We start from the raw sequence: 18,580 nt of genomic DNA, 5'->3' as shown, positions 1-18,580 counted from the left end.
CCTTTACTATACTACCTCACAGCACGCAACCTAAGCTTTAAAGCAGATCACACTAGAGGGCAGAGGTTTAGTTTGTTTATTCAAACAAATTTCATCACTTTTTTTCTTTAAGAAAAATAGATGGGGAATCAATACCTTTACAAATCCAATCTATTGACATTTGTACATATAAATAAGCAGGTTTAAGTGCATCGTCTTATATAAACATTACATCAAAAAGGTATTAAACAGATCAACCACCTGAAAGGTTCATATATGATAAATGTGAAATACTCTACATAAAGAAATGCACAATCATTGTTTAAACCAACTTAAAAGAATAAAAACTTTAAAGCAAGCTGGTACTGTATTAGTTACATGGTTTTTATCATCCTACAGTGTGAACACTGATTCAGTCTTGGCACTAACAGAATTGTGAGTAATGCATACGCTGTACAGAAAGTTTGACAAAATGAAGGCAGATTTACATTGTTTCAAATGTTTTGGCCACGGCCCTAATACATAATTGTATCGCAACTAGAGAAATTTAATAAAGGCAACCCCAGTCCCACCCAACTGCTACCCACATGATTTTCTTAGTTTAAAATGTGCATTTGTGACAGGGGTTTTAAGGACTTATTTAGAAAATAGATTTTACAGTGTACAAAAGTTACGATGATGCAGCCATCTGATATCCACCTTTACAGTCATGTCTAGTAAGTTCTCAAGTGCTCTACGATACAAACTAAGTGGTCTATGCCTCATTTGGAAGACCACAGAACATGTTGTTTGCACACTGCAATTCACACCTCCAATGATGAACTGTGTGTAGAATTCATTCTCTTATCCAGTCTCCAAAGACTCGTGAACACCACAGCAGAGGGAATGGGTCCATTATTCAGATTCCCGTTACCTGACAATTAGTGTATTTCCCAAATTTACATGGACTTGACAAAGTCAGCAGGTCAAATTAGCTTTAAAAAAAAAAAAAAAAAAAAAAAGGGTGAATAAATATTGTGTGTAGTTTCAACCCAAATTTGGTTTTTAGGTACTTTAGGTACTAGGTATTTTCTGGTTTACATCTCCTTTGCCTTAAGCACTATGACTGATCATTAAGAAAGGATTTTAGTGTTTAGTTGTCATGAAGGACCTTCCTGAGCCAAGTAACAGAAATAGCCATTCCAATTGCAGCAACTCTTCACACTCCTGCAAATATTAACCTAAAAAACAGCAAGGGGAAAAACAGTTACTGGTTGTTCAAGGTAATAAAAAAAAAACAAAAAACAAAAAAAAACAGGGTCAGAAAATGGAGTTAAGCAAACTTACTTTCATCATCTGAATCAAAGCCAAAGAGGGAAGAGCACGTGTTGAGGGCTTTGTGTTTCTGCAACTCCTCCAGACTGCTGTAAGAGGAAAGGCATTTATCACAGCGATGTCTGATCTTATGCTCGGGGGCCACATCCTCCACCTGCTGCTCCTTTTCTGGATCAGGGTCCTTCTTTTTCTTATGACTCCAATAAATGATTTTCTTGGGAGCATCATCAGTGGACCTCCTTTTGCGCATTGAAAGCACAGATTCATCCAGGTAGGTGGATGGAGGTGGCCGGATGAAAGGGGCCTTAACAAAAGTTGCGTAGGAGGGATCTTCGGGCTTGAAGGTTTTGTGCTCAGGAATGTGTGGCTCTGCTATATTCTGTTGGACTCCCTCGGCCAAAGTAGAAATATCTTCAAGATCTCTGACGTTTAAAGGGTCTACCTCGACAGTAGTTGGTCTTTTTCGACATCTTTTGGTGGGAGTCGCTGAAGCAGCGTTAGTGTGAGAAGTGGACATGAACCCCTCTGAAACATTTCTTTTCACATCTTCATATCCATTGATGGTAGGTTTGGTATCATCTGTGTGCTGATCTGCAACAGTTTTCTCTGAATAGTTATCAGACTTAAGAAGATTATTGTTTTGCGCATTTATTCCACCAGTCTCACCATCAGTTTTGTTTATTAGTGTGAGATCCTCAACACGAGAGGCCTCACCATCAGGAATGGGACTCTCCTGCTGCCCCTTTTTACTCTGTAGCCATATCTCCTCGACCTTCACTCTCTGTTTCCATGGAGCTTCAGCGCTTTCCTTTATCAGTTTGCTGGGTCCCAATTCTAGCTCGTCTTTCTGCGGGACTGGGACATAGTGCCTCCATTCATGGTCATATAGACCCAGATAACTTGAGAAAAGTTTCTCACAGCCACTGAAAGGACACTGAGGTCGGAAGGGCTGGTGGGTATTTACGTGATCCTTTAATTCCTGCTGTGTCACAAAGCGCTGCTTACACTCTAGATGGTAGCAGAAGTGTGGAAGAGGACTACTGTGGCTCTTCATGTGGTCCTTATAATGCTGAAGAAACTGAATCTGCCTGTTGAGAGAGAAAAAAAACCGTGCGCAACATGCTGAATCAACTTCCCAAATTCAAACCCTTTAACTGTACATGTATGGAGTCTTTTAGTGTTTTACAATCAGTTAAGAGACCGTTTTTTTTTTGTTTTTTTTTAAATATCTGCAGTTATTTAAAGTTCTCTTACCTGAGGCAGAGGGTGCACTTGTGTTTGGCCCAAACAAAAGTCTTCTCTAGCACCTTGTCTTCAGTAATATGGCATTTGATAGCATGCTTTGTTAGTGTGTTGGTCATCCTCAAGAATACTCTATCGCAGGAGTCAGACGGGCACAAGTGGTATGTGATGTCTGCACCACAAGCATTTTCTCCCGCAGGCGTCTCCTGCCCCTCTTCTTCAATCACAGATGGATTACTTACAATTACCAGGCCTTCTTTAATGATTACCTGCTCATCCTTAAAGTCGATCTGTTTGAATATATTTGTGTTAGGTTTTTTGCATTTTTTGTGAAGCACAGATGTCTTCTTGATGAGGGTACGGAGGTTCCTGATGATTCGTTCTTCCCTCTTGAGATGTGACACTTTAGCTTTGCTTCCGGGTCTCTGTCCAAAAGTTTCGCCCTCAGAAATAGTCTGTTTTTTATCCCAAGGCTTACACTTATTTCCTGCATTGTCTATTACTCCATTAGCAGCTTGAGCATTTTCAATGGATGGCTCCTTATTAGAAGATTTTTGTTTGCACATTGTATCAATGTGCTCAAGAATGTGCTTTTTGGCAAAAGGAAGCTGTTTGAAGCGTTTTCCGCAGAGAATGCATTTTAGTTTCCTACTTTTGAGGTGCGAGAGAGCATGTCTCATAACATTCAAGCCTTTGTAGTCTTTGCCACAGAATGTGCAGTAGTGGGACAAATGAGAATATTGTTGAGTACGGAGAGCCCTGTCCTTCCATGTTCTCTTAACTTTTACCTGAAAAAGAGAAAAGTCAAATCAGAGCTGGAAGCAGCAGAGCATCAATTCACATTTCACTGCATGCAAAACTGTACTTCTCCTGAAGTGTATATGTGCAATCAAATGCAACCTAATATGAAGAAAAGAGAACATACTTCAAATATCTCCCTGTAATAATTGACTTTCATAACAACATTTCTTAAATTACAGTACTGTGCAAAAGTCTGTGGTCCCCAGTAGGGCTGCCACAAACGATTATTTTGATAGTCGACTAGTCACCGATTATTTATGAGATTAGTCGACTAATCAGATCATCATCCACTGGACGTAAAACTACAGCTTATTGCACCAGCAGCATCTGTTCTTATATAACTATCATTAGCTTACAGCTTTAAGCTTTTAAGGTGCTAACTAAAAATAAAGACAAGATGATAGTTTATTAATTTTTAATGAAATTTGCAGATTGTTTCGGTAAAGTTTAATAAACTCCTTGCTATCTAAAATATAACAGGACACCGGAGTATATTCTCCAGCATCTCACACTTCTGATAATCAGCTGTCTGCTTGACGTTTATTCAGCTGTGTAAAAACTATAACTTTAATCTCAGCCAAACCGATTTACTCAGGAACAAATAAAATACTAATAAAAAGCCAAACAATAACATTTTTAATTTATCTAAGTGACTCATATATATTTAACCTGAGTCGCGAAAGACGGCGGTGGGTTTGAAAACAATTTGCCGGGAGTCCGGTGTTCTCACGGCGCTAGTGACCTAGCCCCCGGCTAGCTATCGAGCTAGTGGGTAACAGACGTCTCCGAAAACGTCGGAGCGCTTTTGAAAATATGTGGTGTCCTGATAAACTGAGCAGATATTTGAGGTTTACACAGCTACATTCTCGCCTGAAAATATGTTAAACGTTTATTTTGTGACCCAGAAAGAATAATAAGAGTAATATTAAAACTAACTAGCTACCGCCATTGTTGGAAACTAAGCTGGGCCGCGCTATGAATTCTGGGACACAGCTGCTTCTTCTTCTTCGGGGTTTAACGGCAGCTGGCATCCTTGTACATGCTGTGCTGCCATCTTCTGTTTCAGTCCGTTATTACACTCTTAAATCCTGCTATTATTCCTGCGTCTTTTGCGATCTTACAAAGCTTCAAACGACACGTCGACTATTAAATCAGTCGTCGACGATTTTGATAGTCAACGTAATTGTGACTAGTCGACAAATCGTGGCAGCCCTAGTCCCCAGCAGTGATGGGATTAACGGCGTTACAAGCAACGGCGTTTCTAATGGTCATTAGAAAAGCCTACCAGATCGTCTACCAGAAAGTGATTGGTGCCCGCGGGAGCGCGCGCAGCTGCTTAAGATTACAAAGCAACAAGGTGATATGTACCAGTTTTTAAATTGTGTTGATAGGCCACGCACAAGTCTGAGTCATGATAAAGAATATATATGCATGTTTTTTCCTGAATAGTTTCGTCACGTTAACGTCTAAGGACAGCGCTAGCAAGCACTCTCTGCTTAAGACCAAAAAAACAAACAAACAAAACAGCCCGTTCGTGTTGGTGGAAAAATGCACCATGTCGACCAATCAAAAATGATATGGCAAAATGACATTTGGTTTAGGAAGATGGAAGTTTTAGGAGTGTGTTGGGATGAAATATTATTTTACATTCATAATCTAGGTTACTAGTAGAGCTGGGCGATAGAACGATAACGATATGTATCGCGATATAACTTTTACTCGATAGAGAAATTAAGCTATCGCGATAGACCTCGCCGCTCTTGTCCTCTTAAAAAAAAAAAAAAAAAAAAAAAAGTCAGCCAATCCAAATTAAGTAGCACAGAGCCGAACCAATCACAGCCGCAGCGTCACGTCGCGTGACTTGTTACTTACAGCACAAGTGCCAAGCCGCACATGTGTTTGTTTGGGAAGCAGCCAGCGGGTAATGGAGAGAGCGCGTAATGGAGGAAATGAGTGTGCCGACTAGAAAAATCAACCGAGCGTGACCGAAGAGAAAACAGATGATGGTTCCAATGCCGGAGAGATTGTCGAACGGAAGAGCCATAGAAGTTTCATAGTGTGAAGGTATTTCGGCTATTTCAAGTCTGACAAAAAACAGAGTAGCGTGCACTGTAAATTGTGCCGAAAGCAAGTCTGGAAATACAATAAACTGGTGCATGCGTCACACTGTGCGCCACGTTATTGTTTCGGTGAAATGAATTTCTACAATACTGTTACTGTTAATTCTACTCTCTGCAGTGTTTAAATGCTTACATATACACACAGTTACTGTCTGTCCACACATACGACTCGGTTCTGCTTCTATGCCCCAGCTTTGTTTACTTTTTCCCACCGAGGCTTCTAGACTTCTGATTGGCCAACATTTCTGCACGGTTAGGATTCTAGCGCCACCTGCTGCTTTGGCATGTTCATAGCAGCGTTTTCCTTCATTTCTGCCTTTATGTGTGGACGGGATTATTTTTTAAAACGAAAACGGAAAATCTCCGTTTTCAAAAATACCCGTGTACGTGTGGACGTAGCCTCAGTCTCTGACTGGAAGCGCTAATTCGTCATTCGGCTTTTGTCAGACTAAAGTAACTGTTAAAACTGTTTGAAAAGCTCAGCTATACAACAAGGAGAGATTGAGAATTTCCTTTTAGTTCTCAGTTTATTTGATATTGACAAAAGTTAGTCAGTTTTGTCTGTTCTTCTGTAAAACAAACTAAGATTTATTTTTAGAATTAATATTTTGTTTTTAAGTGGAATTGACAATTTAGTCTGTTTCATTTGTTCTATTTTGAAACTTAAACGCTTTAGTGGCTGCCTTTTGTGTAGTTTGCAATATTTGCCTTTATTTATCTGAAAAAGTCTCATGTTCCTTAAGTACATCTACCCTGTTGAACTTATTATGGGAAATAAATATTTAAATAAAAACAAGCTGCTGATTATTTCACATTTTACTTGTGAGCAACGGCACATTTAAATCTTACAAATATAGTTATTTGGCTTATATCGTGATAGATATCGTTATCGCCTGAAATGAAAAAAAACATATCGTGATATGAAAAAATCTCATATCGCCCAGCTCTAGTTACTAGTCATAATCCTTATTATTACTGTTGCATCACTTATGATTTATCATTATTATCATTTCATTGACACATTTAGTATAACTACATTATATTAATAAATAATAACACCTGAAATACCGACTTTAATATAACTACATTATATTAATAAATAATAACACCTGAAATACCGACTTTAATATAACTACATTATATTAATAAATAATAACACCTGAAATACCGACTTTAATATAACTACATTATATTAATAAATAATAACACCTGAAATACCGACTTTAATATAACTACATTATATTAATAAATAATAAATGTGTCAATGAAATGATAATAATGATAAATCATAAGTGATGCAACAGTAATAATAAGGATTATGACTAGTAACCTAGATTATGAATGTAAAATAATATTTCATCCCGACAAGTGACGGCGAGAGAGACGGAGGGAGAGACAGACAGACAGCAGAAAAAGAGAGAGAGCGAGTTTTGAGATTTCTGACATTTAGCATGTTTGGAGTGTGTAGTTAATGTGTTGTCTTGTGTAGTTAGTGTGTAGTGTTGCGGATAGTTTTGTGTTGTGTGTCAGAACAACGAGGTGACTGCTATCTCCAGGTAGAAAACAGGAGTGATACACCTGCTGCTGTCAGACCTGCAGGTATCAGGCTGTATGTTCTCCTTTATAATGGACAGAAATTATTTTTTTGGAGTGGCACAAATAATTTGTGTGGCATCGTATTGAATGCAGAACAGCTGATTGTTCTGTCAATAGTTTGAAATGGTTATTTTAAAAAAAGAGAGTAAAAGGTAAAAAGCTGCAAATAACTTGTTTGCAAAACTTGTGCATAGGCTTTTAAAACTGACAATTTATATTTGCATTTAAAGTTATGAAATATGATTCAATAAACATGTTTGTGGTTGTTACAATAAAAAATATAACTTTTTCTACTCAGATTTTATGTTTTATGTCTGATTTTAGATCAATTGTGTTAATATAGTATCTCAAAATGAAAGCATAACTGTAAATTCAGACACGTGAGGTTGTGCTGGAAAGAATGATACAAAACAAGGCAAATAAATAGTTTTTAAAGGTGAAATGTAGAGGGAAAATCAAAAGTGGTTAAAATGGCTAATTATACCCTGGACCCCAGAGGATTAAACTTTTTTTTTTCTAAAGTAGCAATAGTTACTTTTCAAGTAATTAATTACTTTTAGAATCTTGTAGCTCAGTTACTTTTTTGAAGAAGTAACTAGTAACTATAATTAATTACTTTTTAAAGTAACTTGCCCAACACTGGTCTCCAGTGATACTGGGTTAACTGTCAAAACTGATCCTATTATAAATGCAGAAAAGTCTGGTCATAGTTTGAGTCATCATACAATACCATGCAGAAAGTATCTGATTGGCAGTGGCTTAATTTTCAGCATGACAATGACCCCAAACACTCTGTCAGTGCAGAAAAGTGTACCTGACTAGAAAAAACACTCAGTGGAACACTATCAATCATGGATTGCCTTCTCCAGAACCTGGACGTCAACATTATTGAATGAAGTGTAGATCATCTTGACAAAGAATAGAACAAAAGGCAACCACCATCCAAAGAGGAGCTTTGAATGTCCTGGGAGAACTATTCCTGAAGACTACTTAAAGAAACCACAGGAAAACTTGCCTAAGAGAGTTCAAGAATAGAGGTGTTCATACCAAATATTGACTTTAATTGACTTGCTAGAATTGTACAAACTTTGTTTCTGCCTGTATTTCCATGGGTGTGCATGTTTAAATAAATCACTGCATCCCTTTCCTCTTTCGCATCCCAGCAAAAAACAAAATAAGGGAGGCTTGAGACACTTGCACAGTAATGTAAATATGGAGAAATAACTAACCTCAATGTTTGTTGTTTCTGTTTCAACTGACGGATGGGGTTCCTCTTCATTGCTGCCATTAAGGTCCTCAGATGCTGTAGATTCTGGCGGTTGAGGATTTTCACTGTCAGGTGATTTGGATTTAAAGGAGTAACTGTGAAAGAGTTCTACTGGACAATCCAATAACTCCAATAGTGGACCATCAAGGTCCACAGGATCAGCTTCAGCAATACCGATAGCAGCTTGATTCTCAATGGGTGGACCTTCACAAAGTTTGGATTCCACCTGTGTTTGAGATTCCTCTTGGGATGGTTCACTTAAAGTGTTATGACAATCAAGGCCATTATGTTCTCCATTTTCTTTCTTAGGGCCCATCATCTTCTCGAGTTGATACGCTCTCTGTTCGCTTTTGATTTCAAAGGCCAAATCAGGATGTTCTCCATTCTCCTTAAAGTCTGTCATCTGCTCAAATTCATTGTCTTTCAGGTCTTTCATCTGCCTATCATTCTTAATTTCATAAAACAAATCATTATGTTCTCCATTTTCTCTGTTCAAGTGCCCAAGTTGGTTCTCTTTCTGGTCACTCATTTCAAGCTCACAGTTCAGTTGAGGCATATTCTGCTCTTTGTCTTCTGTGTCCATTTTTTTCTCAAATCCATACTCCTCCTTGTTAAGGTATATTTCATTATCGGGATATGAGAGTTCCAGTTTTGATAATGGCTTCCTTCCCCGTTTTCTCCCTCTAACTTTGACCTTTTTCTCTGTCACTGCCTGTACCAGCTCCAGTCTTGGAAGACCTTGCAACCATCTTTTCTTTTGACCTTTTCTTTTCAAAATTTTGCTCTTAACACATCTAGACAAGTATTCCCTATTGCGGTTCAGAGGGAGACTTACAGAAGAATTTTCCTTGTTAGTGTGATTGCGCCTTAGTGAGTACACAGAGTTATTACCTAAAGAGGTTGATTTGACATTGTATTTGATCTCTGGATCATCACCTATTTCAAACTCATCATCAGACCGAGGCCGTTTTCTCCGTCGTAGCCTTTTTCTCCATTTCCTCCTCTTCAGAGAATCATTATCCGACAGTGCAACACGTTTTCCAGCCTCTCCATCTACAGTTTGCTCTTCTGGAAGGTTCACAAATCCAGCTTCAGTGCAGTTGCAAGAGATGGAGTCTTGAGTGCATGACTCATTTACACAGTTACTTTTTAGTAGTTCTTCACTATATGCCTTCTCCTCTTCCATCTCGTCGAGAACAGCAGCAGTCACAACCTTATCATTCATTAACTCTAAACAATGTGTCCTAAGGGTCAGGAAGTTCCAAAATTCAGGGTCAAAACATAGGCGCTCCTTTAGCATCTGGGAAAAGAAAAAAAGAAAAAAAAAAACAAAAAAACAACAACAATCATGCAAAACACAGTTGTAAACAAATCACACAGTTATAATATCGAAATATAGCCCATATCAGATAAAGTTCAACATATATCGCATCACCCCCTCTAACCTGAAGAATATGAAAGCGAACACAGGTCCGGACAGGGTTGTTGTGGGGATGCGGCTCCTGATCAGGATGCATGTAAAGCAGGGAGACAGTTCGGTATGCCTCCAAGCTTCGTTCCTGGCAAAACACAAGAAGGGAACACGCTCGACAGACCTCCAGGTCATGGGGCAGCAGGAAGGCAATTGTCTTGCAAACGAGTGACCGGGTTACAGTGTCAGCCTGCATGTCACACAGCTGCAGGGCCCTGGCGCAAAGCTCCACGCAAACTTGAATTCCATCACCACCCAGCTATTCAAAAGGAAATAAACACAGATGAATAAATCTGATTAAAACAGATATAAGAATCAAATCAAAAGGAAAAAAATATTCAATTGCCAATTGTAAATGTCTGCAGTACTTACATTTTTAACAGTTTAACCAAAGCATTTAACTAATATTTAACAGTATTAAAAACACAACTTTAAACTGTTTCTGTACACTATAGACAGTGTACAGAAACTGTTACGATTTAACAGGGCAACAAAAGATGATGCTGCAATGACATCTCACCTCTGTAGTGACCAATTTTATGAAGGGGAAGATGGCTCTGACATTGGTAGCAGAGGAGGCCAGCTGCAAGCACTCAGCTAAGAAGCCTTGTCTGGAGGGATGGGCCCTAAGATACAGTCTGCTCCAGATAAACACCAGGTCCCTGCATAAAGACATATACATCTAGTTCAGGTATGATTTTAATCAGGCAACAACTATGATATTAAGTCAACAAACAGAGAGATGCTAAAGCATTTAAAATAATTAAATAAAGTCATGCACTGTAATGGGGTTATCACTTCAACAACTCACATTACTGCCATATTCAAAGATATGCCCTATACCCAACCCTGCATAATCTGGCTGAAGAAACTGACAGGAGAGAGACACACCATTGTAGTAAAATTGCTATTTCTTTCACTCTATAGTCAATAACCTCCTGCCCAAAAAGTAAAAATATGTTTAAAATATTTCTACTTTTTGCTGTGGCACACCAAAATGTATAATCAAATCCCTTACATTTACTAAAAAAAAAGTTCTGTCAAAGGAACTCTCTTAAGAACTCTAAGACTTCTATAACGGAGATGTTAAGAGGGACAGTCAATAAAAAGTTTTTAATAAATGTAAAGCTTTAAGATTTTCCCCCTCACAAGCGCTCCAGAGCTTTTTAGTGCCAGATACAAGGAGACTGGTCAAAAATAAGGAAAGAATAAACAAAGCTAAATTCAGAAAGGGGGCTGGAAAAAAAGACCTGCACAAGAGACCTTAAGCATGCAGTCAAGACAACAGTGCAAGCTTTACTTTCAGTACAAGTTTGATTGTCCTTGAGTGTAACAGAAACCTGAGACATGGTCCCATAGAACATATGTTAAAAGACCCAAAGATGGCAGTTTACAGATGGTACCCATCCAATCTGACAGATCATGGAAGGATCTGCAAAAAGGAATGGGATAAACTACTGAAATCTGGCCTGATAAGCCTATAGAGGGTCTGAATATTTGCTGAATCCTTTATATGAGGTCACACTTACCAGATGTAATACATGTCTCCATTGTGTAGCTGCTGTGTAAGAAAAGCTTTACACAGTGATAACAACAGCTCATCTTTTTCAACACTCTCTGTATTGCAGATTATCTCCACTGCATCACGACCATCTATCTCTGCCATCTAAGGAAGAAGTTAAGAAAATACACATATACATTTATTTATTATAAAACATGTATTATAGTTAATGTATGGCATTCACAAAGCTTTTCATTTGCAAAATGGTCACCTATTATATGTGATACAGTTACATCATATTTACTAATATACTATCCGGTTGTTCAGTCTGACGTCACTAGCCATGTCTGGACCTAAACTCCGCTGCAGGTCCATATATCAAACGATCACTATGGCATTACTGAGAGTAGAAAAACTGTCTAAAGTCTTTCATCTTTAATAAAATGATCAGCGTTCTGCTCTACCAGGTGTAACAATTGAGTTTAACATCCAGGCATCCATGAAAACGGAATTTATGACATTTAACGGAGTTAGAAGTTAGCAGGGAGTTAGCTCGCTAGCTTCTATCTAAATACAATATAGCATGTCCTGACTGCGGGGTTTTGGAAACAAATTAAAACGTACAGCTCTGTTATCACTTCCAACATCAATGAAGACAGAAAACTAAACAGCAGTGACGTTTGTAGGGTTACTGAAGTTGGGCTAGCTGGTATATAATGATGTGCTACGTGACCGCTAGCGACACAGCTATGTTAGCATAATATAAACAAGCTAACTTTTTTTTCCACTCGATAAAAGTTAACGTGAGTGTTCTCGGTGGTCAGGAACAAATGTAATCGCATGGCAGGATGCTGTAAAAGGACCAACCTTCAGCCAGGAGAACAACTGAGATAATCCATCCACAATACGAGGTTAGTCATTCATATACTGCTGCATGGGCTGGGCTGTAGTTACATCCTAAGGTTTTAAAAACTGAGCTTAAATAAATGATTAGCGGTAATAAAAGCCGAGAGAGGTCAACAGTGATCACTGACTGTTTTAGGAGCTTTTTGAGATCAAATAGAAGAAAATACATAACATTAAACATGTTAACAACACAAAAGCCATATTAAACGCAGACTACTTTAGACCCGGAAGTAGGATCCGTCGCGTCATCACTGAACAACCGGATAGCCTTAACTATTTTCCTGTTTTGGGTTGATTTGAACATAGACTTTAAATACATAGTAGATCAACAAATAAATAAGACTAAATAATGCATTTTTCCCCCCTTTCTTATTCATCCATGTCCATTTTTAGAAACGCCTATCACTAATTCTTTCAAGGTTACTTGTTCTGCTCTTCAATTCTCACCTCCTTGTAAAGGTTTTCATGCAGCGAGGCTTTGTAGAGGCAGGTCAAGTAGGCCTGATGGAAGTATAGATGCTTTCCAGCCTCACGATTTTCCAGGCAGCTTTTAGCAAGAGCCATTGCCTCCTGCATTCGTTCACAGGCCTGCAGATATCGCACTCGCAGCTCCAAGAACACTGGCAATTCTGAGCTCACGTAGTCCTCAACTGCATAGAAGGTAATTACATGTGTTAATGTAAATCTCATGGGATGGGTATTAATATGAACTACCTGCTGAAAATAAAGTCATTGCCTATATTTATATATAAGCAATGACAGTGCAATGTATTATTAAAAACGTGATGATAGATATAATGGTGTATTGAGAACGAAATGTGGTTGCTTGGGGGTGGGGGGTGGGGGGGGGGATGATCATGACAGAAGATGACTGAAACATTTGGTAGTTTAGTAACAAAATTTGTTTAATAATGAGTGTATCAGGGTAAGAAGGGGTTGAAATGGGGTTTCTTCAAGAGGCCAGGTCAAGTTTCAGTGATATTACATGCCATTTTCTTATCGTATTCCAAGATGACATACCAAGATTCATCCCACTTAATTTCTTAAGAAGTGATTGCATGAAAAATGACTCCATGCATGAAAAATGATTTTTATACATGGAGTGGTCATCACAGAGCCAGAGAATAACCCTGATGTAATCTTTGGAAGATTTTATGCAGTGGTCCTTTACCATCAATACAAGATCTGGGCAAAAAACTTAATGCAACTCTGTAAATGTGGTGACATTGCCCAAGCTTATTTGAAACTTTATCACAACTTATGTGTGCCTCATCAAATCTAAAGGCAATGCAATGAAATATAAGCATGTATGACTTCTTATTTTGGACAGGCATTGTATTATTTCCTATATGTCACATATGCCTACCGTCGTTTGGTGGCAAATCATCCTCCTTCAGGATTCCCTGTAACACAGGATTTTCCCATGGGCCTCCTACTTTAATAATCTGCTTTACATGCTGAAGGTAGATGTTCCTGTGCCTCATGAGGCGAGTGTGGCAAATCTGCAGAGAAGACGTTCATTCAAAATCTTAATGTTATAGAAGGAAGCTGAGTTAGTCACTATTTTCAATCATAAAACATTGGTGCAAGAAGAAACTGGCAGCAGTTTTGAGACAAGTATTGTTACCTTTAGTTTAAAACTCAGCACCTGTAAAAACACCTGGCTTTTACAAAATTGTACTGTGAATTGACAGTAGGTCAGTTTTTAATCACCTGAAAAGAGTCAAGGATGTCTTTTAAAGGCTCTTCCACAAATTCTTCCTTGCTGAAAAACAGCATGAGTTCAAAGAAGCTCCTGCAAGACAATGACAGAGACATTAGAAAAATATCTCACACCAAGGTGACAACCACCAGAACATGAATGCCTTACAAGTGCTAGTTTTAAAGGAGAGGTGATCAACTCAAAATTGTGCTGCTCATTACCAAATGATTCAAGTTAAAACAATATGTGTCTTTTTCTATTTCAAAGACAGGCAGCAAATACAACTCTGCTATTCCTTTTGGACACGGAGCTCCAGCTCTTCCCAACAGATAAAAAAGGGTTCCATGAATTTATGGTTCACCTCTATTTAAGCTACAGCCTTTAAATTTTATCTGAAAGCATCAACAAACACTGATTTACAGAAAATGTTCTGTACTATTTTCAACACTGATTTTTCACAGTAACTGTCTCACAGTTTTGTTTTAGAAATAACATTTTATGTCGTGTCTCTGCTAGGCAATTAAGAATTTTCGAACCAAATACGTGGGTTCAGCTATTCAAATAAATTTATTTACAATCAATACAGCACATTAAAACAGCTTCCAGTGAACATTGCACTTACAAGGCCAAACTGCTGAGAACATACTGGATGTGCTGACAGTCATCTGTAAAGGCAGTGGTGGCTTTGGTAAAATTGTAGAGTGCGGTCCGCAGCACCTTCAGTTGCGGGAGAGGAACTTGCCATTGCCCTGTGTACTCCTCAACAAGCTGTCCAGGAATGAAACAGAAATGTGAAAGACTTAAATGAATCCTATGCATGACAGCTAAAAGCTGTATGTTTTTCATCCCACATCTAACACAGTTTACAACAGAAAGGTTTACGCTGCCAAAAGTTAAAAACAAGTAATATATAGAAAATAGTGATTTGATATGAAATGGTGGAACTCATTATCCGTCCACACTGCACATCAGAGTACTAATGTTTTAACAATACACTACGATCAAAACCAAGAAGAATTCTAACTGAAATTGTTTGGATAATAAAGACAGCTGGTGGATGTGCTGTGTGAATATGAACACAAATTGGATCTTAGAACCAAAGTATAAGAACGTAAATAAGACACACTGTAACACAATCAAATAGAAATGTTCATTAGAATGCACATTTCTATTTGACATCTCCATTAGACATTTATTGTATGGATGTCTAACACATTTGTTAGACCATCACCCAATCTAAGGTTTGTGCCACAGCTCTCATAACTTAACAGTATTCATAATTATCAAAAAAAATAAATGTTTCTGTAATGGTTAATCCACAAGTATGGCCAAACTCTTTAATTGAAATGATATTTTGTAATGATAAAATATAACTACTGTTATCCTTGAATTTTCAAATTTAGCTTGTTGGTCCAGTGAACCACTAGTGCACCTGAATCAAACAGGCTCTCCTCCACACAGTGCTCATTTATAAAGCACAAGCCCAAACAGGTGGATTTTCCTGGTTCAGTGCAGCTAGCCAACAACAAAGAACCACTAAGTGGGAAATGGAGAGTGAAAATGAACAGTATATCCATGTTTTGTTTTTAAAATAAAAGTCATTGCTACAGACATAGGCAACAGTGACCCTCATACACTGCTTTATAGTTTGTACAAGGTTATTAATTCTGTCTCTAGTTAGCTAACATATAGGCACAAGTGGTTCTACAGATGATCTAAAAACTGAAACTTTAAACACTTATTTCCTAAATCCGCTTTCAAAATAGTGTTAAATCTATGACCATTTGTAGAGTGAGATTCCATGGTGTAAATTAGCCTTAATACGTTTAGTGTTTCATGTCCACTTTAAAACACAGTTTTAGATTACTCATTTCGCAGACACTATAAACTTGTATTCCGTATTTTTTTTCTTTGTTTTAACCATGTGTATTAATTTCAGTTATACATCATACACCTTTGAGTATAGGTGCCATGTGGTAGTTACAGTGTGCCATTTTATTGAGGGATGTTTCTTTTATCCTAAATGTGAAGCATTTTCGCAACTGCGTGTTTGTAAGTATAAGTGCTATAATAGTAAAGTTAATCAACTTTATTAAATTGTAAACTTTAAGTACAGCTACTGGTGGAACTTATGGATTAATTTACGCAATTAAAGCTCCATGCTCTAGGATAGTTAAAAGCCAATTCATCCGACTAGCTATCCAAACGTTTGGCTCCCAGATAAACGCATTCCAAGTGTGTATATGTAAAACAGAGTACTGTTATTCTGGATAGTGAAACAATTCAGTTGCGATTTGGCAGTCAGCTATGGTATTTTTTTCACTTCGAGGGCACCTTGCATTGTGAAAGGAAACCACGCTCCTGCTTTTCCCTAAAAATAACTTACCATTTGTCAGTACGTACGTCTTTTTGCATTTTTATCAACTGATGTCAACTCTAGGCAGCAAGGGTAGAAACTGCTCCATTTCCCTCGTTCATCAAACCTTGTTAAGCCCACAACGTTAATTAGCTTAGCTTTACTATCTAGCTATAAAGCTAACGTCAAACAAAAAAAAACAAACACTAATACAAAAATAAGACACCCAAAAGTCCAGTTCGTACCTGTAAACTCTGACTAACTAATTCTGCTCTGTCTCTGATGTGCTATGCCTCCGCCTTAAACACATAACTGCATTAAAAGAGCTGCTCAGGGGCTAGCATTAGCTCTCAAAGCTAGCATCGTTAGCGATAAACAAACGCCGACTCCGTAAATCACAGGATATAAATTCACCCGACATACCTCACAAAACTCAGAGCAATACTCTTTGCTCTTCAGTGACGATTCGCCGCTGCAGTGTTTAGCACACAACGTGTCCAGAGCTAATTCAAGCCCGTCTGTTTCCAAATCACTTTCGTTGTCCGCCATACTGTCTGCCGTATCCAGCGCATACTCAAAGTTGCCAGGTTGGTAAGAAAGCGTCCTCCGATTCCTCACGACAGGATACTAACTACTTGGCAACCGCGCAATTATCCTTGTCACTAACCCTTGTACGTTCCTTGTACGGCTGTTGCCAATAGGAAATCCGGTATGAAAGATGGTACCCACTATGACTTAAAATAGTATTAAATAGCTATTCACTTGTAATAGGGGACTTTGCATAAATCAGTATTTCTTATATAATATATATTACATGTCAGACTCATCCAAAAAAAAAAATTGTAAAACGTGGCTTAAATAATAACAATTACCCACATTTATGACAATAATCTTTCTTTTTTTTTTTAGAATTCCTAATCTAATCCTTAGCATGCTGCATCATCAGACAATACATTTTTACAGCTTATTAAGTGAATCTTTAATCACAAAGAGGAATTCGGTTAGAAATTCATAATTAAAAGAGAATTGAGAAATGTCATTAATTAAAATAATACCTGTTATTTCAATAGGAAGAATGCAGAATGGGACTTAGTCCTACTGCACAGGTGTTATTCACATATAGGTAAATATTACTTCTTCTTTTTGCGGCTGTTCCCTTTAGGGGTCGCCACAGGGCATCATCTGCCTTCACTTCACCCTTTTCCATACCACCTTTCTCCGTCCAGTATATCCAGTATCCCTCTTCTGCACATGTCCAAATCATTGCAGCCTTGCCTCTCAAACTTTTCCTCCAAACCACTTCACCTGAGCTGCCCCTCTGATATACTCATTTCAAATTCTGTCCATCACAATCAACCCCATTGAAAATCTTAACATATTTAGCTGTGCCACCTCCAGCTTGTCCTCCTGTCTTTTTGTCAGTGTAACAGTCTTCAAACTATACCTCACATGGTGCAGCTGCTTGGGAAGCACAAGTCAGTGTACTCCTTGCTCCTGTCCCAAGCCCAGATGAATTATCCAGATGGAGATTGCATGAGAAAGGGCATCTGGCATAAAATATGCACAGTACCAAAATACTAGAAGTAAAGTGACTAAACTTAATTCAGCCTTTATGGTGTATACTCGTGCTTTTTGTACTACAACATGCCAAATTTACTTGTACTTTTGAAATTAAAAGAACTCTCAAAAAAGATATTTTATGTAGTATAAGATAAATGGTCCCTACTTAACACCTTTTAACAACTTAGTGTTCCATAAAGCCCTATCAATGTTGCTCTCACACACACAGACAGGCGGGCAATGTTTCTTGTATTGCTGTTCAATAAAATACTGCTAATAACATTAACATCAGAAAAGCCCATAGAGGGTCAGGCGCAGTATGTTGATATCCTTATTAGTGGGCAAATTCACTAATCCAAAGCCCCTGATAATAGTTCTTTTTTTGCTTAGGTATAGGATATGAAAGTAGAGTATATTATACCTTGTCTCTGCCTTATTCCTGCACTGGTATTCCCTATTTAATGAAGCAGCTGTTATGCTGCAGCTATAGTTAGAAGAAGCTCTGTTCATAACCAACAGATGTGGCCTTTGTCTTTTTGTGAAAAGCACTTCAAATGCCTTTGTCTGTATGGACATGGGGTACGTTATTGCAGCCTACAAGTCTACAAGTTTAATGTGGAAACTGTTGAAATAAATTGGGCAAACCTGCGACAGGTTCTGTTTGAGGAAAATGCTATAGTGCTTGTAAGTGAATACAACTGGCGGGACTGACAATTGGAATGCCCTGATGTTCTACTGGGACACCCACTTGCAGTGTAACGTAGT

General features: G+C 38.1%; 1 protein-coding gene across 2 annotated transcripts; it reads right to left on the bottom strand.

Annotated features, from left to right (window-relative positions):
- Positions 1-62: 62 nt before the first annotated feature.
- On the bottom strand, positions 63-17,048 carry LOC146556982 (zinc finger protein 654-like). Of its 2 annotated transcripts, XM_085250487.1 has the most exons (12): positions 16,679-17,046; positions 14,522-14,667; positions 13,911-13,992; positions 13,564-13,699; positions 12,645-12,847; positions 11,320-11,456; positions 10,311-10,452; positions 9,765-10,049; positions 8,282-9,619; positions 2,548-3,323; positions 1,306-2,381; positions 63-1,199 (listed from the first exon to the last, which is right to left on the bottom strand). In XM_085250487.1, exons 1-12 carry the CDS (start codon positions 16,802-16,804, stop codon positions 1,195-1,197), a joined length of 4,452 nt encoding a protein of 1,483 aa, XP_085106613.1. In that variant the 5' UTR covers positions 16,805-17,046; the 3' UTR covers positions 63-1,194. The 2 variants fall into 2 exon arrangements, with proteins under 2 accessions (XP_085106613.1, XP_085106612.1); XM_085250486.1 differs by lacking the exon at positions 63-1,199 and having other exon boundaries at positions 1,292-2,381; positions 16,679-17,048.
- Between the last annotated feature and the right edge of the window lie 1,532 nt (positions 17,049-18,580).

This window comes from Mchenga conophoros, linkage group LG16 (genome assembly GCF_057382185.1).
Source record: "Mchenga conophoros isolate Kocher_MC1m ecotype Shallow Benthic linkage group LG16, M_conophoros_male_GT1.1, whole genome shotgun sequence".
Lineage (NCBI taxonomy): Eukaryota > Metazoa > Chordata > Actinopteri > Cichliformes > Cichlidae > Mchenga > Mchenga conophoros.
Note: the sequence above shows the minus strand (reverse complement) of the source record. Positions and strands in the feature narration are given on the sequence as shown.